The sequence below is a fragment of the Aristolochia californica genome, unplaced genomic scaffold, assembly GCF_029961685.1.
Source record: "Aristolochia californica isolate CCGP_79_NKW_82.1479 unplaced genomic scaffold, dmAriCali1.0.hap1 SCAF_13, whole genome shotgun sequence".
Classification (NCBI taxonomy): Eukaryota; Viridiplantae; Streptophyta; class Magnoliopsida; order Piperales; family Aristolochiaceae; genus Aristolochia; species Aristolochia californica.
This window is the reverse complement of record NW_027181804.1, coordinates 1,633,319-1,655,569: the sequence shown is the minus strand read 5'-3', so window position 1 is coordinate 1,655,569 and position 22,251 is coordinate 1,633,319. Positions and strand designations below refer to the sequence as shown.

Sequence of the window (22,251 nt, the reverse complement as noted above, 5' to 3'; positions counted from 1 at the left end):
AGCTAATTCAAAGCTATTCATTAGACAAGCAAAACCGATATACTTATGCGATACTATAATGTAAATAATTTCATGAATAAGACTCATTTACATGAAGATAATGTTGACTAAACCAATTATAATTGGTGATTAGTTAATTGGGAAAAAAATAACCCATACCCATTTTCATTTCATTTAATATACGATAAATGATAAACGGGTAACGGGTGGTAAAATTACCCAAATGCCTAATCGGGTAAGAAATTATTTTATTTTATTTTATTTAATAAATAATAAATAATAAATAATAAATGAAGAATATAATTGACTCCCCTTGATAACAAGTGTGTTTGAATAAAACAACTTAGAAGAAAAAGGGAATTGACATCATATATATATATATATATATATATGTTAAAATTGATAAAAGACTAAGTCTAGAATGAATATGGGGTTGGTGCACTTATTATAAGTACCTCCCATTCGTCCTCACAAAAAGTCCCAACTCATTTCATGGCGAGATTCAATATCTTTGCGATCATAAGTCGTCTCTTCCAGAATTTGGAAAATATGGGTCGTCAATCCGATGGCATTTCCGGTTATTCGGAGGCAAACGGGAACGTACCACAACAGCAGAAAGCAAGAGAAGACTTCCGCAACAGCATCCCCGATGACTCCATTAACGGCGACCGCTGGTACGAAGCCCGAGCGATGTTTGAAGGGATGTACAGTTCCAGTGACGCCTCTTCTTTATCAGGTCGTTCTACGGGTTCGGTTGGGGCAGGTGAGAACGGAAGACACGACCGAGCAGTCTACGAGGGTTTCCTTTCAAGTCCCAGTATTGCTTCAGACAAAGCGGATTCTCCTGCTACTCGAATTTTTGCACAGGCGCCAAACGCTGATGCAAAGACGAGTAAAAATGCTTCCCTGGTTGGGCGATTCACGAATGGAAGGTCTAAAAATATAGCGGGCAGAAGTCAAAGCAAGAGGTTGATGAAATAATAGCTTGCAAGGATGCCTGCAACCCTGCTGCTGTTGGTTTAATCTTTGTTATCTGAGATTTACGTGAATAAAACTGTAACTCTTCTTGTATAATCATCGTCCCAAGATATATTCTGGTCTTTCTTTTTTTCTTTTTTCCCTTAATTTCTGTTACTGGGTATGAGATCAGGGGTGGTGTATTGGTTCTGCAAGAATATGCCATGAAATTTAAAAATTCTGCAACATGAGACCAACGTTGAGTGGGAGGATCAACCTTCTCCTAGTGAGATCTAAGTCTTCAATCCTTTTGAGCACAAGATAGAAATTGATGAAGCTTAAGAATATCAGGATGCAAAGAATTTTTTAAAGATTTGAAAAGAAATGCAAAATCAGATTCTTTTCTTTAAAAATGGGGTTTGAATAGGAATTTCAAGTAAACAACCATTGAATGCTTTTGGTTTTTAAGTAAATGCTCAACCAATGTTTTAAGAGACGTTTGATAGGCTATTTATAAGATTCTCAACCAAACTAGTTGCTATTTAGCCAATTGCAAAAAACTGACAAACATTGGTTAATCACCAAAAAACTATGATCTACCAATCGTGTGTAACAAATATATTTTGTTGATGGATAGCTTCATTCAACATATTTTCACGCCTTTCTAAAAATCACTATTGATCGATCATCCTAATTGTCAGTATCTTGAAATGACTTCTAAGCATGATAAAAATAATCCTAAAGTGTTCTAGCAGGTTTTAAACATTAATATGGATCGATTGAACACGATTTTGAAAAGAATTTATCCTGAAGCTCCAAAACTCTTGTGTACCTTTGGATTGAAAGTTTGTTGACTGTTATCATATATGGCTAGAGTTCTTGAGATATTTCCACTTGACTTGACTCTCGTCTTCAAGTCTCTGTTCTTCTTCATTTTGTAAGTTCTTATTGGTAGTAACAATCTTTGCTTTATTTTTGCTTCGAGTCTTGACTTGTCAACTTGATTGATCCTTATTTTCTCTTAAATTTTTGTCATAAACCTCACAATATTTACACTAGAAGGCGTTTACGTAGAATACACTGAGAACACCGTTAGTAGCACACTTTCAAACTATCCATTTTGTTATTATCAAAATAATGGAGATCAACATGATTATACTAACAATCTTCCCATTTTTTTATGATAACAAAATCCCTAGCTTGAAGTTCATATGTATTAAAAGACTCATGTTGGTATTTATTGCCAAAGAATCGCATCCGTATGCATATTCTAAAATTTTCTAACCATATGAAATAAAGTCCTAAATTTTCAAGCATTACAACATAAAGACTTAACTTCCTTAATATGGGCTTCTTTTGATCTATGCATGTATTGGAATTAACTCCCCCTAGGCTTTACTCTTGAATTTTCAAGTTTTAAGTTTATTTTTAATGGGGATACCCTTTACTATCACTAATCTTGAGCTAGAGATCAGGTCACCCCAGTCCAAGACAACCTGCCAAGTCGAAAAATCATGCCCTTAATTTGGTTCACCCAGCCCAAGCTGAAAAAAACTATGCTCTTAAACCGGACCAACCGGTTCGATTTGGTCCGGATTAGCCAGTACGGCAAGTACGCACCGACGCCGATTGCTTACGAATGCCGTGTCTTTTCCCTCAGCGTTGTCCAACAAAGGCCCTAGGGATCGTCAACGGGCCCCACCACTATTCTAACTTAAAGTGGGCCGCTGGTTCGTCCAATGAGAGCGTGAGTAGAACCGGATAATCTCGACAAATCCGTCTCGTCATTCACGAGACATCTCATTTTTTTATCCCGAGAATTTGGGGATACTGCAAACTGCCCACGGAATCCCGTGAGAGCCAACCGAGGCGAATAATTAAATAAATTAAATGAGTAAATTTTAATTAAAACAAATAAAAATTTATTAAATGAACGAATCTGTTTTTCCACAAGGGACGAATCCAACGGTTTTTGTGGGCGCTCGTGTCTACTTAGATTCCGTCCCTCTTCGGCACTCAACTGTATCAACATTTACGATCGTACCCCTAAAAGGAAAATAAGGCTAACCCTTATTCTAGTTCTGAAATTACCGAAATAGCCTACAGAAAATTACTTAGATAGCCCCATATGAAGCTATTGCCCTAATTTTAAGATAATTAAATCTAGATGCCTAACCGACTTTTTGCTCAAGCAGTAAAATTTTGGGAAGATGAGAGCGTACGAAGAAATTAGGAAACTCCTACAGGCGACAAAATTTCTCTCATTCTTTGATTTCTTCTTGGGGCGTCTTCTGGTGAATCGGTCATGGCCATATTTAAGGGCGTTTTCCCTCTCGATTGCTTCCCTTCTCTTTGCCTCCTTGAATTTCTTCCACCAGCTCCCTCGCACCTACGTACCCACCTTTTTGTTGATGCTATCATGCGTACAGCGAACGAGCGATTGAGAGTTTCTTACCCCTTTTTAATTTTATTTCTCGTTGCTCACAGTAGTCAATGAATTCGGCTCTGTGCGATCCTTTTGTCGAGTTATTCCTTTCGGGGTTTCTTCACCGCCCGTCTTTGGAGGGGGATTCCAGTTTTCTGTCTTCCTGTTTAGTTTCTATAATTTTTCTTTTCTCTTGATTGGGCTTCTGCCCTTTTGATAAGGATTTATTATAAGAAAAAATGAATGGTGGAGGTGAAGTAACCACTAAGAAATCTGATGTGGGAGGTTCTGATGCCATGGTAATGGGGGTGAGAAGTCTTAGCAATAAAGAGTTGTTTGTCAGAGCAGATCGAATCGATTGGAAAAGTTTGGATATCCAATTGGACAAGCACCTTAGCAGGATCTGGTCGAGAAATATAATAGAGGAGCCGAGGCACAAGGAAGAATGGGAAATCGATTTGTCTAAACTAGAAATCAGATATGTCATAGCCCATGGGACTTATGGTACAGTGTACAGGGGTGTTTATGATGGCCAAGATGTTGCAGGTAACTTATATTTTATCTGTTTGCTTGCTTCATACAGCTAAGTAATGTCTTGAATGCTTATGTCATCTGCTCTATGGATATCATCACAACTCAGGTCTTTCTTGAACTGCAGTTTGGTAGGATAGTCATTGAGGATACATCATTGTTTTTATTTACCAAGCAATATGATTGAACTAGTCGTACTTGATGACTAGACTTATTTGCTTGTATCTCATTTCATTCAGGCATTCCTGGAATCCCGAATGATTTTATTCATTAGCAGTTTGCTTGATGGAAAACTCTATGAGATGGTATTCAGAATGAAGTTTGATTTTCATTCTTAGTAAAACATGTGTTATTGTCTTGTTTAGAACAAATTTGCATTTCTGAACCGTATTGTTGTTCTTAACTACATTGAAATGCACCAGCTGGTTGTGTTATTTGTTGTACTGGCTTGCAAAGATACGGCTGTGGATTGAGTTAATTTTTGTCTGTTCCGTTTGCTTAGTCTTAAGTGAGATTTGAAGGTCATAATTTAATCGCTTGTACGTGCAAATTTTTTTATTCTTGATGTTACCTGTCTCACAGTGCCAACATAGTGTAACTATGAGCTCTAGACTCCAAGTGGTTGCTATATAATTGTATACAAAGAATAATTGGCAGCATCATTTTGTTGTTTTCAGAAAATGGTCCCTTTCTCATAAGTTTGAGATTTCTCTATGCATAAACAGTGAAGCTGTTGGACTGGGGAGAAGATGGTTTTGCTATCAATGCTGAAACTGCCGCTCTCCGGGCATCTTTTCGCCAAGAAGTTGCTGTTTGGCACAAGCTTGACCATTCAAATGTTACCAAGGTTAGTAATTTTTTAAATAAATGAGGTGCTTCAAATTCAAAACATGTTATGTGTAATTTTTTTGCCAAGAGGCTGCTTTTGTTGTTGTTGTTGTAGTTTTTTTTTTTTGTTTGCTTATATGGTTCTCCACCATCTTCATATACCACTAAAACTAGCAAAAGTTCTAAATTTCCAAATTCTTTTCTTTCTTTTGTTTTAAACAGTTTGTTGGGGCATCAATGGGGACTTCAGAACTCAAGATCCTTCCTAATAATACTTCAAACAATGGTGATTATGTTTCAATTCCATCCAGGGCATGCTGTGTTGTTGTTGATTACCTTCCTGGTGGGACTCTGAAGCAATATCTGATAAAAAACAGAAGACGTAAACTGGCCTACAAGGCTGTAATTCAGTTGGCCTTGGATCTCTCAAGGGGGTAAGAACTAGTGTTCCTCTTACTATTGTTCAAGTGGCTCTTGTGAGTCTTTCCTATGCAATTCAGGTTTTTTACGTGAATAGTAATCGTGTTTCTTCTGATTACCCTTTTTTTCAGACTGAGCTATCTACACTCAAGAAAGATTGTCCACCGAGATGTTAAGACCGAAAACATGTTGTTAGACTCGCATAGGACTCTCAAAATTGCGGATTTTGGGGTTGCTCGTGTTGAAGCTGAGAACCCAAAGGACATGACTGGGGAGACTGGGACCCTTGGTTATATGGCTCCTGAGGTACTGTCCAATTTGCTACTCATAAGTAATTTCAGGAAACAAATTGTACTATAGACGAAATAACAAGACTTTTTGTGGACATGACCTGTACCTATCCTTTGATAGGTGAACACATTTAACACAAATCAGTTTGCTAAGATAGCTAAAATTGGTACAAGATGAGCTTGGGGAATTCAAATAAGCAACACCCTCAGCGAGCCAAGGATCAAGAGCTGTAACACTTTTTGTGTTCTTTTGCTGCTGTGGAAAGGCCTACCACTCCACTTATGAGGTGATGTATTTGAAAAAAAGTGGTGGCAATAGATGTAAAAAAACACTGATAGCCTCAGACTCTTGGGGATGGAGTGTGAGATCATCTATCTTAGGAAGGTGCAGCTCTCGAGTCCTTTTGTGGTGAATCTGTCTTGTTTGTGTCATCATACTCGTTTTGACATTCTTTTCTCCATCAGTTTATTGGTTTGTTTTCTTTGAGAAGTATTTGTGCTTTAGTTAATGTGAGGAATATCTTTGCAGGTCCTTGATGGCAAGCCTTATAATAGGAGATGTGATGTATATAGCTTTGGTATATGCTTATGGGAAATATACTGCTGTGAGATGCCATACTCTGATCTAAGTATTTCAGAAGTTTCATGTGGTGTAGTACAACAGGTAAACATTGATTTTTTTTTTTTTTTGAATCTTGATTGCACGCACATGCAGTATTCTATTTCCCTGTGAGATTTTGAAACAAAAACTTCACATTAGAAAGCCCTCATGTGGGCTACTAGAGTTGAACTCAAGAACCCAACACACGACAGGTAGTGATTGTTTTTGGTGTTTTATTATTAATTAGCAGGAAAATTTGTATGTGCGTCCTTGTACTGAGTCTAGTTGATGAGATTTATGATGGCGGTGTATGCCGATCATGATTATTTGGGACTTTTAGGGTCACTATATTTTAATTAAGAATTTGGAAGAAGCATTTGACCTCAAAACGTTATATTTATGCTGTTTTTTTCAATGCAGAATTTACGTCCTGAAATTCCCCGTTGCTGCCCAAGTTCTCTGGCAAACATAATGAGGAAATGCTGGGATGGCAATCCCGAAAAACGGCCTGACATGGCTGAAGTTGTGAAGCTGTTGGAAGCCATCAACACAAGCAAAGGTGGAGGAATGATACCTGATGATCAAGCTTCTGGCTGCTTCTGTTTCAGTACCTCAAGGGGACCATGATTTTCCTTTCTTAGTTTGTTTGTGATGCGCCTGATTGGGAGATCTTGATCATTTGTAAACTGGGATTTAATTTCATTGTAGCTCGTGATGAGCAGAAGAATGTCTATGTAAAGTCGGTGCTCGTTGTTTTGCTGCAGAAAGAACAAGAGGGAAATGCTTGTAGTTCATTATCTAATGAGAAACGTGGGGACCCTGTCAAAGGGCCATTGGAGAGGTTGGCTCGTTTCTAGAAGCGTTAGACTGCTGCCCGCTGGAAGGTAAGCTTTGTCACCAGTGCCTAGTTCATCGGAACCACACACTTTCACTTGAGAATAAGACCTCAATTTTCTGTTAAGTATTGTATTCACATTGTCGGACTTAAATAACCGATTTAAAAATTATAATAATCTATACATGAAATGATTGAGAGAGATTACAGTCATTACACCATAGTATAATTTCATAGGATTTGTTTACCCAATGTGTACTTCTTGCATCAGATTTTTGATCCAATAATTCACATATTGTCTTGGCCATTTTCCTGTATTCAGCTCCAACTGATGATTTAGTTACTATATTTTGTTTTTTATTTTTTCAAGTGACTAAATTTTCACCTACAAATGTAAAGTATCCAGATGTAGATTGTCAATACTCTATTGACCCCAGCCCAATCAACATCAATATAACCTTCAATTTTCAAGTCGTCTCTTTTTTTAAATAAACTGCCTTTCCCTGGAGATGATTTCAAGTAGTGTAGGATACGCTTGACAACATTCATATGTTTTTCACATAGAGAGTGTATAAATTGACTAACTACACTTAGTATATAAGCTAAATCTGATCTGGTATGTGCAAGATACATTAACATCTCAATTAGTCTCTGATAATGTTCTTGTTATTAGGGACTTGATCTGAATGTGTTCCCAATTTTAAATTTTCTTCTATGGGAGTATTAACTAGATATTTTCGTTCAGTTTTAGATTCTTAGTTTCCTTCAACAAGTCTAAAATATATTTTTTGTTGAGATAGAAAAATTCCTTCATTTGATCTTGACACTTCAATACCTAGAAAATATTTTAAGTAGCCAAGATCTTCTATTTCAAACTCTCTGGCAAGATGACTATGCTGTCTTCTTTTCTTCTGGATCATTCCCAGTTATTATCATATCATTAACATACACAATAAGAGTTGTGATAGCCTCCTTGTTAGATTTCAGGAAGAGAGTATGATTTGAGTTGCTTTGCTTGTATCCGATAAATTTCATAAAATTTGTGAACCTTCCAAACCATGCCCTTGGGGACTGTTTCAAACCATATTGGGATTTCCTCAATATACATACTTGTTTGCACTATTTGGTTTGCATAATACATCAAGGAGGTAATTCCATATATACTTCTTCTTGGAGATCTCCGTGTAAAAATGCATTTTTAATATCAAACTGATATAAGGGCCAGTCAAGATTCACAGCTAGAGATAGTTGAATCCGAACAGTATTGATTTTGGCCACTGGTGCAAATGTCTCCATATAATCGATCTCGTATGTTGGAGTATATCCTTTGGCAACGTGTCTTGCTTTGAACCTTTCAAGGATGCCATTAGCTTTATATTTAATGGTAAATGCGCACCTACATCTGACTGGTGTCTTTCCCACATGTAGATCAACCACTTCCCATGTTGAATTCTTTTGGAGGTACTTTATTTCTTCATTCATAGCTTCTTTCCACTTAAGATCTTTCAAGGTTTCATGCACATTATTAGGAATAGATATAACAAATAATTGATTCAAAAATACTTCATTTGTCTTTGACAATCTATGATAAGACACAAAATTATGTATGAAATACTAAGATTTAGAGGTGATAAGAGGTTCATAATTGACTCTAGGTTTTCCTCTTGTGGTTTGATGAGGTAGTACTCTTAGTTGAGTTTTGAAACTTACTTGAGGCTCAGACATGGACTCAGACTTAGAAAACAATTGATCCACTGGTACATTATGAAGGGGGGAAGATATTGGTTGAGACTTTGGTTGCATCACTTCCATCTGATCTTGTTTGTCTGCATCCTGTGAACCATGCATCACTTCCATTTGGTCTTGTCTGTCTCCATCCTGTGAATCATGCTCATTTGTATCATTTTGATGTTCACTGCTGTAATCTGAATACTTACCACTTGTAGTATCCAAGATATCTAAATGATGATTAAGAGTTTGCAATTTAATTCTGTTTCCCCCCCTTGAATTGAAGATTTGGGTTCTAGTTTATTTTTCAACGGTTTATGGAGATGAACAAAGGCTACACACCCAAAACCTCTAGGTGGCAAATTCGGCATAGCAGGTGAACTTATAATTTCATGAAGAACACTCAAGGGAGTCTGAAATTGTAACACACTCGAGGGTATTCGATTGATAAGATAAGCTGCAGTTGTGATGGCTTCACCCTAGTAACTAGCCGACATATGAGCTTCAAACAAAGAAGCACGAACAACCTTAAGAAGGTGGCGGTTTTTTCGCTTTGCAAACCCATTTTGCTGAGGGGTGTACGGACAAGTAGTTTGATGAGTAATATCATGATCATCTAGATATTCTTTCAAACCTTGATTAACAAATTCTCCACCATTGTCACTGCGAAGAGTTTGTATTTTAGAATGGTACTGAGTGGTTATCATTCTGTGAATTGTTTGAACATCGAACTAACTTCACTTTTTGATTTCATTAAGCCAATCCAAGTCATACGGGTGTGATCATCAATAAAGGAAACAAACCACCGTTTATCACTAAGAGAGGCTATATTTGCCGGACCCATACAGCAGAGTGGATAATCATAAAGGGTGCTGGACTCCTATTCATGCTTAATTGAAATGGAACACGATGACTTTTAGCCAATTCACATACTTCACACTTAAAATCTGAAACATATAATCTAGCAAAGAGTTTTGGAAATAATTGCTTTAAATAATAAAAGGATGAGTGACCCAACCTTTTATGCCATAACCAAATCTCAAAATCTGTAGATTTATTCATAGAGAATGCTTGAGCTAACTGATGAGAACTCTCTGGCTTCAGATCAAGGTAATAGAGTTTCCCCCTTCTAGTACCATAACCAATTATTTTATGAGTTCGAATGTCCTTAAAAATACAACGGTTGGGCCAAAAAATCACAATACAATGTAGAGTGCAAGTTATTTGAGCCATTGATAATAAATTATGATTGAAGGTTGGAACAACTAATATAGAATCAACACTCAGATTTTCAGTGAGGGTGATAGAACCTTCTCCAATAACGTGAGAGGGAGTACAATTTGTTGTAGATATGATATGTTGTTTAGATGGTTTCATAATTTTAACATGATGATTGTCAAAGATCATATGACCAGTAGTACCAAAATCAATTTTCTATTAACTATTTCTACTAGGAGCGGAAGTATTAAGAACCTTACCAGATGTAGCAATTAAAATTGATGCATCCTTCTGTTTGCAATGAGCTTTGGCAAGATCCCACCATTCTCGATATCCAATAAGTTCATAGCATTTTGAATGTGTATGCCCAGCCTCAACACAGTGAGTACAAATATGTTTTGGTTTTGATTCATTCAACATGATGCAAGAAGATCGGTGATCACCCACATAACTAGAATGGTTCACTTCCTATAACTGTTTTTTTTTCTTTGGTCTTGGTCTGGTTCGAGTCTGGATTTTTATTTGGTTGGTTCATTGGGTTGACCCACTTTGGGTCTCTAATTTTGGTCCGGTGCGAGATATGGTTTGGTCTGCTTTTTGTTCGCTTCAATTTTCTGTTATATATTGTATTCACATAGTCGGGCTTAAATAGCCGATTTAAAAATTGTAATAATCCATACATGGAATGATTGAGAGAGATTACAGTGATTACACCATTACAGGGATTACGGGATTTTTAAGGTAAGGAAATAATATCTTCCTTCATATGAGAAGAAATCTCAACACTTTCATTGTTCAAACAAAGCTTTTGAGTTCGGAATCCCCACCTTGAGCTCCACTTGCATTATTTGCAAAGGCAAGTCTTGCAGCAATTGCCTCAGTAGCTTGGATCGTCGACACCTACGTTGTTGCCAATATACTCCTCTACACCGAAAGAATCTGATTCACTAGCAACTCCATCAAATGGCGCAGCGTTTCAACTAAGGCGGAGGATCGAGGTATTGTTGCACCTCAACTGAAAGACCAAATATTCTCTAATTGTCAACTTGACTGGGAGAAGAAAGGTCTTCGCCACCCACACCCTCCAATATGGCATCATCCGGTTCAACAGGTGAGTGAGCCATGGAATCGAGTTCAAACAAATTCAATTACCTCATTGGATTACATATTGATGTTTTTTTATAAGGGATTATCCTTTCTATCGTAAAGTATATATAAATACCACTAAAATCAATGGAAATATGTGGTTTTGTTTAGTCTCTCTTATGTATCAGAGTATATTGATTAATCCTCTACATCTTCTTTTTTCAGATTTTTTTTGTTTGAAATCCTCTCCACCCGTCACTCCCTCTCTGCAACACCTTCTCTGGCAAAAATTTGCACCGGCCAAGCTTCCGTGTACCTCCAACAATTCAAGTTAAACTATCGAAAGTGATGGATTGCATCCTCGCCATCTCTTCCTCTTCCTTTTCTCCTCTGCTCATGCGATGTCTTTGATCCATGTCGCACTTACAATCTTGTCATACCCAAAATTGATGACTTTGTCCTTAATGAGAGCGCGAGAAACCACAAGCAAACCTACTCACCATTCCATCTTTGCTTATGGCCTTTGCCAACAATTTTTCAGCCATTGTTTCAAGCTTCAATTGCCATTTTTGAAAGGAGACAATCACAAACCACTACTAGGTTTGTCGCGAGACGTCACATCGATCAAAACTCACTGACAACTATCACCATCCATCGATTCGAGCTTCCCCATTGCCACCGCCTATTGATTTTGAATTTCGATCGTTATTTCTGGCACTGATTTTCGATTGAATCGCCAACCGTTCAATTGGCGACGTACCCCAGCCAAAGAAACCAAACCTTCTCAACCCTCGCTGGATTCTCAACAATGTTGTCGTCGTCACCTCTCACCGGCACCGAGCTCCTTTCTCTAGTTTTGAACATTTCCATCGTCGCCATCAACCTTCACTTTTGTCGTTGTTGTCGTCGTCGACGTTTATCTCTGTCGGTGTCGTCGAAGACAATCACCTCCGTTGTTGTCATCAAAGATTGGGAGCCAACCAGTCACACTCCGCTTGTGTTGAGCTTCAATTAATCAGCATGATTAATCGAAGACCTGAAGGGATATTGCGCACACGAGTGACTTAAGTCACTCGCATGTGCGAGAGAAAAAATCCTTAATATTTCTCAGTTCTAACTCATTACAAATCTTTCTCCAAATTCAAGCTTCTCTTGCCTCAAATTTGTCTTTATCGAGTATGATCTCCTTGGGTATATTGATGGTTCCAACCTTGTCCATCGAAAACCCTCGTTGCAAATATCTTCTCAAATTCAACTTTCTCCCTTTTGGCTCAGATTTGTCTTCATCGGGTATGATTTCCTTACAAACCAATGTCACGTAGTTTTAGTTACTAAGAGACAAGATTGACCTTTCTAACCAATTGTATTTATCATGTTGTAAAATATATATAAATACCACTTGCAAGCTATCTCACAGTTTCTATTAATCCAAAAGATGAACTGTAATGTGACCCAACTTGTTTAAGCTTTAATGTAATAGACTAGAACTTAGTTGTGATCTGTCGGCTCGACCGCAGGGCTTCTTCCTCCTCGCCGTCTTCTTTCAGTGCGTTACAGAAGTGGAATGGGAAAGTCTGGAATGTTATTTGAGGAATAACACGAAAAGTGCCAAAATCGATCCTGAATAAGAGAAGAGACCCAGCCGGCAACTTTTAGTGCGGGAATTATCCATGCAACTTGTGTTTCCTATTTGATTAAAGTGCCGATAAGTTATTCTCTCATCCAGTGAAGCCACTGACCCATGCTTGGCGGACCCAGGCCGGCAGTGACCGGGCCCAGGTCGAACAGTGGAGACTGGGGACCAACACGAACTCGTTCTTCACTCTTGTCGCGGTGTCAGGATCAGACTGCTTTGTCTCACTCTCACTGAGTCACTGACTCGGAGACCTGGTACGTCCCGTCGCTCCACGTGTCTTTTCTGCCGCGACTTCAACTCTTGTACTGACACGTGGAGTCCACGCGGTCTGTACACGTCACAAGGGCTCCCGACGGCTAGGGGAGGGGCCCAACCATCACCAATCAAATACGTAAAACCAGACACAATGTAGGGGTATTTCGGTAAAAGACCTGGGACCCTTAAACCTGCTTTGGATTAAAGAAATAAACATCCATACATATTGTGGTATCTACCTCCTTTAATTTAACTCAATCGATCAGTCTGATCTTGGTACGATAACAGTGAATAGCGCTTGAGAATTTTTATTAAGCTTATCCGATTTGACGTGTAGATGAGAAGATGCTTGCATTTAGCAGTTAGCATCACTGCCTTATCTTTCCACTAATGAACCAAGTGTTGATCAATCTGAGCATTTTGCAAATGCTGTGTTTTTGCATTGAATTGACAGAGGTGACGAACAACGCTGACGTGGGTTCCACTGAGGCTGCCCATTGCATAAGTGACTAACCTCTGTGCGGCATTTCAGCAAACGATTGAAACTGCACCAGAATATGGGCTGGATTCCTTGAACGTCATCGATGTAATGTGGCTTCATGGATTATGATGACGGATAACGTAAGATTCGTGATATTAGGTGATTAGAACCTTTTGTTCTGGATGTGGGTAGTTTGGGGAATTCGCGTTGTGTCTTCTTCCTATAAGATGGCGGGCAAACGAATGCGATATGCATTTGCATCTGCTAGCTGCCTGCTACACTCGTCAGCTCGTCGGAAGGAGAGATTTAAGCGGCTTCGGATTCGCCTGAAACCCAAATGTTCGAACAGTGTGCGTCGGTATTATCGAATCTGCTCCGTGAGTGCGGAGGTGTCGCCGTGATCGACGGTGGTTTAGCCACGGAGCTCGAACGGTATGGTGCGGACCTTAATGACCCTCTTTGGAGCGCCAAGTGCCTGATTAATTCGCCGCAGCTTGTCCGGCAGGTGGGTTTGTTTTCTGATGCTTGTTTAGTTTAAGGTTTAAAAAATTTGGTTCCCACGGTTACCTTTTTTGTCACTCTGGTTTTGGTTGTGTGTAGAGGAGCTCTTTTCTTTGTATTTTCTGATTTTAAACCGAATTTGCTTGTATGTTGGATTTGCTTCTTTCTTTCTTTTTCTTTTTAAGGTTGTGAGTCTTCTTTCTTCTTATCGAATTTGTAATTTCTTTACGATGTAAGTGGCAGCTAATGTTTTCATCTCCTTAAGTAGAATGTGAAGTACTGCTGCGTACATTTATCTTTTTGATATTTTATTTGATGTGGGAACTGGGATTTCTATCACTACAACCGATCTTGTTGTGAGTGAGTTCTTTGGTTTAGTTGGCCTCTGGATTATACTTCATTCGTTGGTGTAGATAAGGATATGAGATTTGTCATTGACAGCGTGATAGAAAAATTGGAACTGTTTCTGGCTGGTGGCAGTAGACATGCGATTAGAAGTAGAGTAAGGATATGAGGACTATTTGGTTGTGACTGGTAGTTACTTGTGTCACGCTTCCGAGAAAAATTAACTGATAATACTAATCACCAATTAACTGCATATGGAAGACATGCATCTGCTCTTCAGCACTGTACGTGCTTTGGCACGAGTGGTTTCTTAATACGAAATCTGGAGGATAGGTTGTACTGATCTTTTATTTCTTACTGTGAAGAATTGGAACTGGCCTGGTGATGTGGACTCTCCTGCCATATATTTCTGAATCATCTTATTATTGGGTCTTCTTCTTCTTCTTTTTCCCCACTAAGCAAATAGATCTAGTTGTTCAGTTGGTCAAGTCTGTCTTCTAGTTCTTGTGATTTAATCTATCTGCAACACTTGACTGCTCCTGTTCTTTTCCTTTGCCATACAGTCTTTTCTAAGAAATCCAATAGTGAATCATTGTGTAAATTATTAACTGTATACTCTAATGAACAGGTTCATCTGGATTACCTTGAAGCAGGTGCTGATATTATAATCAGTGCATCGTATCAGGTGCCTGGCATTTACCTTCCGATTGCCTTTAAAAGTATAAGTTCGTCTTGAAGGTGTCACTTAATTCATTTATTGATCCTTGCATATGAACCAGGCTACTATTCAAGGTTTTGAGTCTAAAGGCTTATCCACAGAAGAAGCCAAAACTTTACTTCGAAGAAGTGTTGAAATTGCATGTGAGGCACGCGATATTTACTGGCAGAAATATGATGGCTTGGTGAATCTTCGAATTTCCAACAGAAGGCCTATACTGGTTGCTGCTTCTATTGGAAGTTATGGAGCTTATTTAGCTGATGGATCTGAGTATTGGTGAATATAGAATCCTTCATTTCTTTTTCCTTTTTTTATGTGATTTAAAATAGTCTTTTTCTTATTCGGGAAATGTAATGTAGTGGGGACTATGGTGAGTCAGTCACGTTGGAAACTTTGAAGAATTTTCACAGAAAAAGAGTTCAGGTTCTTGCAGAATCGGGAGCTGATATCTTGGCGTTTGAGACTACTCCAAATAAACTGGAAGCCCAGGTAGTCAGATTCATTGTTTGTTGTACAAATTTATATATACCTCTATATATTTTGTATACCATCTCCATCTGTTGGTTGATGTGATGCTAACTTAAATTTTGATAAGAGATGTGTTGGAAGACACAATTTAAGTGGCAAAAATGTAAATTAAGGGAGAACTCCTCTCCCACGTCAAGAGGTGGCAAAGGAGGTAAATAAATGGTTTTTCATAAGGATGGCACAAGGGTGTAATTAAGTAAGATGATGTATGTCTACTTATGTCCTTTTCTTTACAAAACCTGTAGTCCTAAGGGCATTGTAGTCATTGTAAATCTCATTCCACAACTATAAATAAGAGACTGAAGGCATGGGGTAGAATATTAAGTCTCTTCTCTTCTCATAAATTGGTCCTTAGACTATTCTCTCTTTTCCCTAGCTCTCTCTCCATCTCTCTCTCTAGCCGTCTCTCTCCTTCTCCTCTCTTCTTCTTTCTTCCTCTCTTTTCTTCTCCTCTTCTTCTTCCTCTCTTCCTTCACCACCTTGATCGAGGTTCTTTATCATGGGATCCTAAATCCAACAAGTTGCACAATCCCCTTTCACTTCCACGAAAAACATTTGAGTAGCATGGTGTGCCAACATTTCATTAGATTAATTTCACATCAGAAGAGTTGAAATTGGAAAAGAGATATTGGAAAACAGGGGCAGATAAGGGAAGAAAAATAAAACCCAATAAAAGGAAAACTGTCATGCAAGTAAAATATTTGACTTCTGTAGATACGAATTGGTAAAATATTTTGACTTCTGTAGATACAAAATGGTAAAATATTTTACTTCTGTGGATACAAATGGAGTATGCATGCTACTATTTTGTTGTGCGTTGTCTCTCCTTTTTCACCAATGCTCTTATTATTGGTTCAATTGGTGCTGATGCAGGCATATGCCGAGATCCTTGAAGAAGAGAACATAAACATACCTGCTTGGTTTTCATTTAACTCAAAGGATGGTGTTAATGTTGTTAGTGGAGATTCAGTACTTGAATGCGCTACAATCGCAGACTCCTGTAAGAAGGTTGTGGCCATTGGAATCAACTGCACTCCTCCCAGATTAATTCATGGCCTTATTAGTTCCATTCAAAAGGTATGTTGCCAACTAATCCTTTTTCATAATGAGCTTCAGCAAGAAAGTAACTCATAGAGATGCACTTTTTCTTTTCAAACATACAAGGCATAGATGGTTTCATTGGTAGAATATGTGCTTATCAGATTTAAAACATGATTACATTCTCCCATAGTATATAGAATAATTTTAAGTTTTAACTGAAGTTAAATACTTGGTTTGTTGTTGTTAAGAATTAAAAAAAAAAAAAGGAAACTGTCTGTTGTGTTGTTAATCAGCAATTTGATCAATTTGATGCCTAGATGAGAAAAACTACTCTTTCTGACATATGTGCTCTCAATCGACCTGCACTTGCAAAGTTATATCAGTTGCCCTTTTGATGGATGATATTCTGAATGATTTTTTACTTGCTTTTGTGTATGATTAGCTTTTGTTACTTGATTGAGTTCTGAATTAGTTATGTTCTTCCTACCTACAGGTAACAAGAAAACCTATTCTTGTATATCCAAACAGTGGGGAGACCTATGATGGCAATAAAAAGGAGTGGGTGGTGAGTTTACTTTTAAGACCTCGTATTTCTCAAGGCGCATCAACATTTTATTGGCATGTTTTTTTCCTGAAATATCATGCTAGTCTTGTAATTCTTTTTCTAATTCTTCACCTAAGGCCGTTTGGTCTAGTGGTATTCTCTTTACATCAGGTGCGTTAGGTCGCAAGTTCGAATCGTGCCATGCCCCTCTTTAAAAAAAAAAAAAAGTCTTGTAATTCTTCACTGGCAGACTGTTCATGTCATCAATGGATGATGCATTGCTGATTTGCATCAGATTCTGGGAAGTCTGACACCAAGTATAGCCCTAGAGCATTTTATGATACATTCCATTCCCAACGGAATAGGAACTAGAATAGGAAATCTAATTTTCAATTCTTGGAGCCCAATTAACTTTTTCTGCTCAATGTATTTTCCTTTAAATTTTTTGAAAGTAGTTGTTCATCATCTTATGTTTCTCATTCCTCTAAGTCTGTTAATTCGAAGGAATCAACTGGAGTATCGGATGATGATTTTGTCTCAAACGTCACTAGATGGCGTGAAGCTGGAGCTTCTTTAATTGGAGGCTGTTGCAGGACCACCCCAAATACCATTAAAGCTATCTCCAGAGCTCTGTCCAAGTAACTTCTTGTTGTTGTAAAATATTTACCCAGAAGTCAGAAACTTTTGAAATCTAAATCTCTTTTCATCCTCCATTGCTGCTTTTTCGTTTCTTTCAACCAGTAAGAGCTGCTCGCATGGTTGTAACTTAATAGTCTCCCAATAGAAGCTCAAGCTTTACATAGAAGACGCAATGGCAAGTGAAATCCTGCTTGAGTGCAGGAAACACGGAACTGTTTCACGGACGGTTTTGCGAGGCATTTGGTGGTGTTTGTTTGTGACCAAAATGTTGGACTCATCCTACGTTTTCTTTGATCTGCATAAACTTGGAGCGATTTGCAAGTTAACTGCAGAAAATGGCTTAGTTAAGGGAATTAAAATTCCAAAATATGAGTACTCGAACTCGTCATTAAAGTTTAATGTTGTCCGGGGTAATGATCTTCATCTGCACAAAATGGAGAGATGATATGGATGAAGATCAATCTGTCAAAAGCCATTTAAGAGAATGTATTGAACGGAAACAGCTCTCTGGAACAAGCTCAGTTGAATGAACATGTGACTGAAGGAAATCTGCTGGTAAAAGCAATTTCAATCAAACGAGGCCAAGACAACAGCTCCTTTTAGTTTTCACATAACTTAAATTTACAGGGAAAAATGAAAGATGGGAAACATATTAAAGTTTTGAATAGACCGTCTTAGCCTTCAGGATCAGCACAACAAACCGGAGCTCAAGAATCAAAGCCAGAGTATAAACCACTTTCCCTCAATAACCTCTTCTCTTCCTCAACATAATTCTTCCCTCAACTAGCTTGTCCAAGTTCTCTTTTTCTCCTCCTTCTGTGAGGACATGTTCTTGTTCTCTATCCTAGTATATATAAGCAGTGGTAAGCTGCTCACCTTGGGATACAGCAGCCCTAGTCTTCTGGCGCTCTTCATATGATTCTTCGGTTCCCTTGTTGCCTGTCGCTTGTTCCTTGCCAGTCCGGCTCTTTCTCGTTCACCTCTTTTGGAGGAGGAATTTTCAAGACTGAAAGTGTCTTTTATAACCATGCTTAGTCAGAGCTTCATAGTCCATAACCCCAGGTCTCTTCTTGGCAAAGTTAACTGTTCAATGGAGCTATAATCATATTACTCTGTGATCTTAGGAGCAACAAATAAAAAGGTTAACAAGATCACCAAGAAGGATGTTTAACAGGATCACTGAAGAAATGATCATGAAGCAATACAATCTCAGGTATCCTTTTCCTATACATTCAAATGAAAAAAGAAAATAGAAAAAGTCATCTAATGACATGACTCCTTCCAACCCATGAGTACAATGTCTTCAACTAAAGTACATGTAGATGCTACAAAGTAGGGGAAACAAGTGTAAGGGTGGTTTAAGGTGATGGGCCTCATAGCTGTGGCAAAATTGGGTCCACATACGCATGGTGCATGGGATCAGAAATCCACAGTTGAGCTAAATGATGGTGAGAAGTGGTACGTCTGTGGACTTCCTCCATGAGCCACACGGTGTTTTCTGCTTTGACAGGATGGATGATGGCATCTAAAGGCTGATATTCATCATCAGAGCCAAACCTTGATAAGTCCAACTGTTTGAGGTGGACATTTGTGAGATAATGCAAGGGCTGTCCATATAACTTTTTAATGGCTTTGGCCAGTCCCTGCCATGTCGTGAATGGGATGACTGACCCCCGAAGAGTTGGTATTGGGATGCTCTTCATGTATTCCTGATACATCTGTGCCTGTTTGGTCACCACACCTGCACCATATTGACATGCTTTACAACAACCTTGTGCTACTCATTATACACAAGAAGTGGTCAACAAAAATGTAAACAGCATAAGCTAAGTACCATATACTAATGAATCAACAGAACCCTAACACCAGATATGCCACTGAAAATTTTTAAATTATGACAGAATGGTTGGAAATTGCATTAGGATATAATTTCCTACAAGAAATCCCCTAGGTTTAATATAGGTTCCATTTCATGGCAAGAACTGGTTCAAGTAATAAACTTCCATTTGCCACAAGTACGTGTCATTCATACATGACATCAAATTTGGTCAACATAAATAAAACATCTGGCTCAGTAATTTTTCAGATCAAATTTGTTCAAAATTACTCATATAGATGCAAAAGCTGTGATCGATCTAGTTCTCTTTCTGTTCTCATTTCACTCCATTATATCCCGGTGTAAATCTTAGTTTCCTCTCATTTCATAAAATAAATTAAGTCTGCCAAACTGTCAAATATACATGCAATCAACGACAAAAACACAAAGACAAATAACATCAATAATTGGAAGAAAGAAAGAAACAATAAATTTACAATGATCTTTCTCTAGAGACAGAATCAGAGGTGGATATAAACTTTATCTTAACCATTGGCTAAACACTAATTCCCATACTCTTATGAATGTTTTTACAGCACGAAGAATTCATCATGGAACAATTCCCTTGTCTCAGTTAAACCAATCATTTATGTGAATACTTTCATGAACATATTGCATATACATGCTTCTTGCAGAAAACATAAATCATGTGGCAAAATGGAGATCAGTCCACTGACACCAAATGACTTAATATGTCAAGCTAACTTGCACCAAAGTAATATGTGAAGAATACAACATTCTAGAATGCTGAGAAGGTTCCCAGGACTCATGGTACATACCTTCTGATGTAACATATCTCGACACTTCTGTAACTGCTTTTCCATTGCCTCCTTTTGCACCACCTGATTCTTTTTCATCATCAGAGGAGCTATCAGATGACAACGTGTATGCCTGGTCCCAGTTCCCTCCCCTTTTCATGGTAGAAATAACCTGAAAAACAGAACCTAAGTGACATAACCATGTTAACAAGAAGCTCCTAGAGTCCTGGCCGTATTTGTAAGGCAACTAAAGCCTGGTCAAGTTGAAAGTTTGGCCACAGATATCCAATTCCTAAGCTATATCCAGGTATTAAAAGAGATGCCTACACTGATAGACAGGAAAACACCTGGAACAGTGATCTTTATTCTCTTCTTTACTACTTTCCTTCAGTAATAATGTTTATAATGATAAAATCAATTCAAAACACAATTAATTTTCATTCCTTTCTAAACATTTTCATCAGTTCTTGAGGGTCTATTTGGAACACCAAGAAAAGAAAAGGAGAAAGAAAATGATTTTCTGCTGTTTGGCAGCAGATAATCGTGGAGAGAAAAGAAAACAAGATGAAAAACCATTTTCTCTTTTAGTAAACAAAATTTCTCTCAAATAATCAAAGGATTTGGAGAGAAGGAAAGTGAAGAAAATTTTTTATCGGGGTGATTTGGGATCTTGGACATTTCATCCGTCCCTTTTCTTCGTTGTGCCATATATCCTCCTCAGCCGAGCTCCTATATCACTCCAGAACTCCTATGACAAGATGGCGGGGCGGCGAGGTGCCCGAGTTTCTCGGATTCGACCCAGAACTCGTCGATGAAATCTCTGCGTTTCTTATAGGATGAGTGTCCCCCCCCACTACAGTAGAGGAGTGGAAGCTTCTAATAGCTTGACGGGTTTCCGCAGACGAAAGAGTGTACCTCAGCACGAAAGGATGAATGAGGAAACAAAACCAAACCAACTCCCCAAGCACTGTCCGAACAGATGCCTGGGACGAACTTACACAAGGCCTTCGATTTGAAACTCAAAGGGTCTGTTTGGACAGATTCGCAACACGGTACAATAAATTTATTATTAAAATCAGAAAGGAAGAAAAGATTACATGAAAGAGGAATTGAGACAGCGAAAGGAGGAATGAGTGATGCACCCGGAGAAGACGGAGGTCTCGTGTCTCCCTTCTCGCTCGGCTGATCGTGGTAAGAGCTTCGCGCTGTAGTTAGGCAGGCTTCTAGGTGCTGAGTGCCAAGAAAGGGAGAGAGCAGTTGGCCTATATGATCAAGGGGTCGGGGATTGGTCCGGTCGGAATTATAGCTCGAGTACTTTTCTTTTCCGTTTTTTTTTCTAGAGATTCCAATGGACCATCAAACACTATCTCATGTTGAACCATCAAACTATTAATTTAACCCCTTCATTATCAACTAATTAAAAAAAAATCTTCTAATCTATCTAACAACTTTCATTATCAATTTAAGATATTTTTTATTTAAAAATAATTTATAAAAAATATTTTAATTTTTAAAAATCTTATTTATCTGTTCACGTTTCATTTTCTTCTATTTATTGTAATAAAATATAATTTTTATATTATAAATATTAAAAAATTCTTCCAATTTGATTAACACCTTGCATTATCAATTTAACATATATTTTGTAAAAAAAAAAAAAATTTTAAAAATCTTCGCATTTCATTACCTTCTATTGTAATAAAATACAAAATTTGAATATTAGTTATTAAAAAAATCTTCTAATCTCATTAACACTTTTCAATATCGCTTAAAAATAATTTCTAATTAAAAAATATGTTATAAATTTGTTTTATTTTTAAAAATCTTATTTATCTTTTATTAAAATATAAATGTTATTAATTAATTAATTTAAATTTCAATTTATCACCTTTCGTTATCATTTTAAAATATTATCTAATTTAAAATTTTAAAAATCTTATTTGTTAGTATACGTTTCATTAAGTTTTATTTATTGTAATAAAATATAAAATTTGTATACTAATTAATTAA

The 22,251-nt window shown here is 37.7% G+C and overlaps 3 protein-coding genes across 4 annotated transcripts; 2 read left to right on the top strand and 1 right to left on the bottom strand.

Annotated features, from left to right (window-relative positions):
* The first annotated feature begins 3,206 nt into the window (after positions 1-3,206).
* Positions 3,207-6,885, top strand: LOC137947906 (serine/threonine-protein kinase 54-like). Its single transcript, XM_068793745.1, has 6 exons — positions 3,207-3,928; positions 4,639-4,760; positions 4,964-5,175; positions 5,293-5,467; positions 5,981-6,115; positions 6,473-6,885. The coding sequence occupies exons 1-6, from the start codon at positions 3,622-3,624 to the stop codon at positions 6,677-6,679; spliced, it is 1,158 nt and encodes a 385-aa protein (XP_068649846.1). The 5' UTR covers positions 3,207-3,621; the 3' UTR covers positions 6,680-6,885.
* A 6,686-nt stretch (positions 6,886-13,571) lies between these two features.
* LOC137948312 (selenocysteine Se-methyltransferase-like) lies at positions 13,572-17,910 on the top strand. The gene is made up of 7 exons (XM_068794356.1): positions 13,572-13,796; positions 14,766-14,822; positions 14,917-15,131; positions 15,215-15,344; positions 16,257-16,460; positions 16,918-16,989; positions 17,473-17,910. The coding sequence occupies exons 1-7, from the start codon at positions 13,629-13,631 to the stop codon at positions 17,608-17,610; spliced, it is 984 nt and encodes a 327-aa protein (XP_068650457.1). The 5' UTR covers positions 13,572-13,628; the 3' UTR covers positions 17,611-17,910.
* A 262-nt stretch (positions 17,911-18,172) lies between these two features.
* LOC137948373 (protein RDM1) lies at positions 18,173-21,527 on the bottom strand. Of its 2 annotated transcripts, none has more exons than XM_068794454.1 (3): positions 21,339-21,527; positions 20,263-20,413; positions 18,173-19,348 (listed from the first exon to the last, which is right to left on the bottom strand). In XM_068794454.1, exons 2-3 carry the CDS (start codon positions 20,399-20,401, stop codon positions 18,981-18,983), a joined length of 507 nt encoding a protein of 168 aa, XP_068650555.1. In that variant the 5' UTR covers positions 20,402-20,413; positions 21,339-21,527; the 3' UTR covers positions 18,173-18,980. The 2 variants fall into 2 exon arrangements, with proteins under 2 accessions (XP_068650555.1, XP_068650556.1); XM_068794455.1 differs by having other exon boundaries at positions 21,384-21,527.
* Positions 21,528-22,251: the final 724 nt, after the last annotated feature.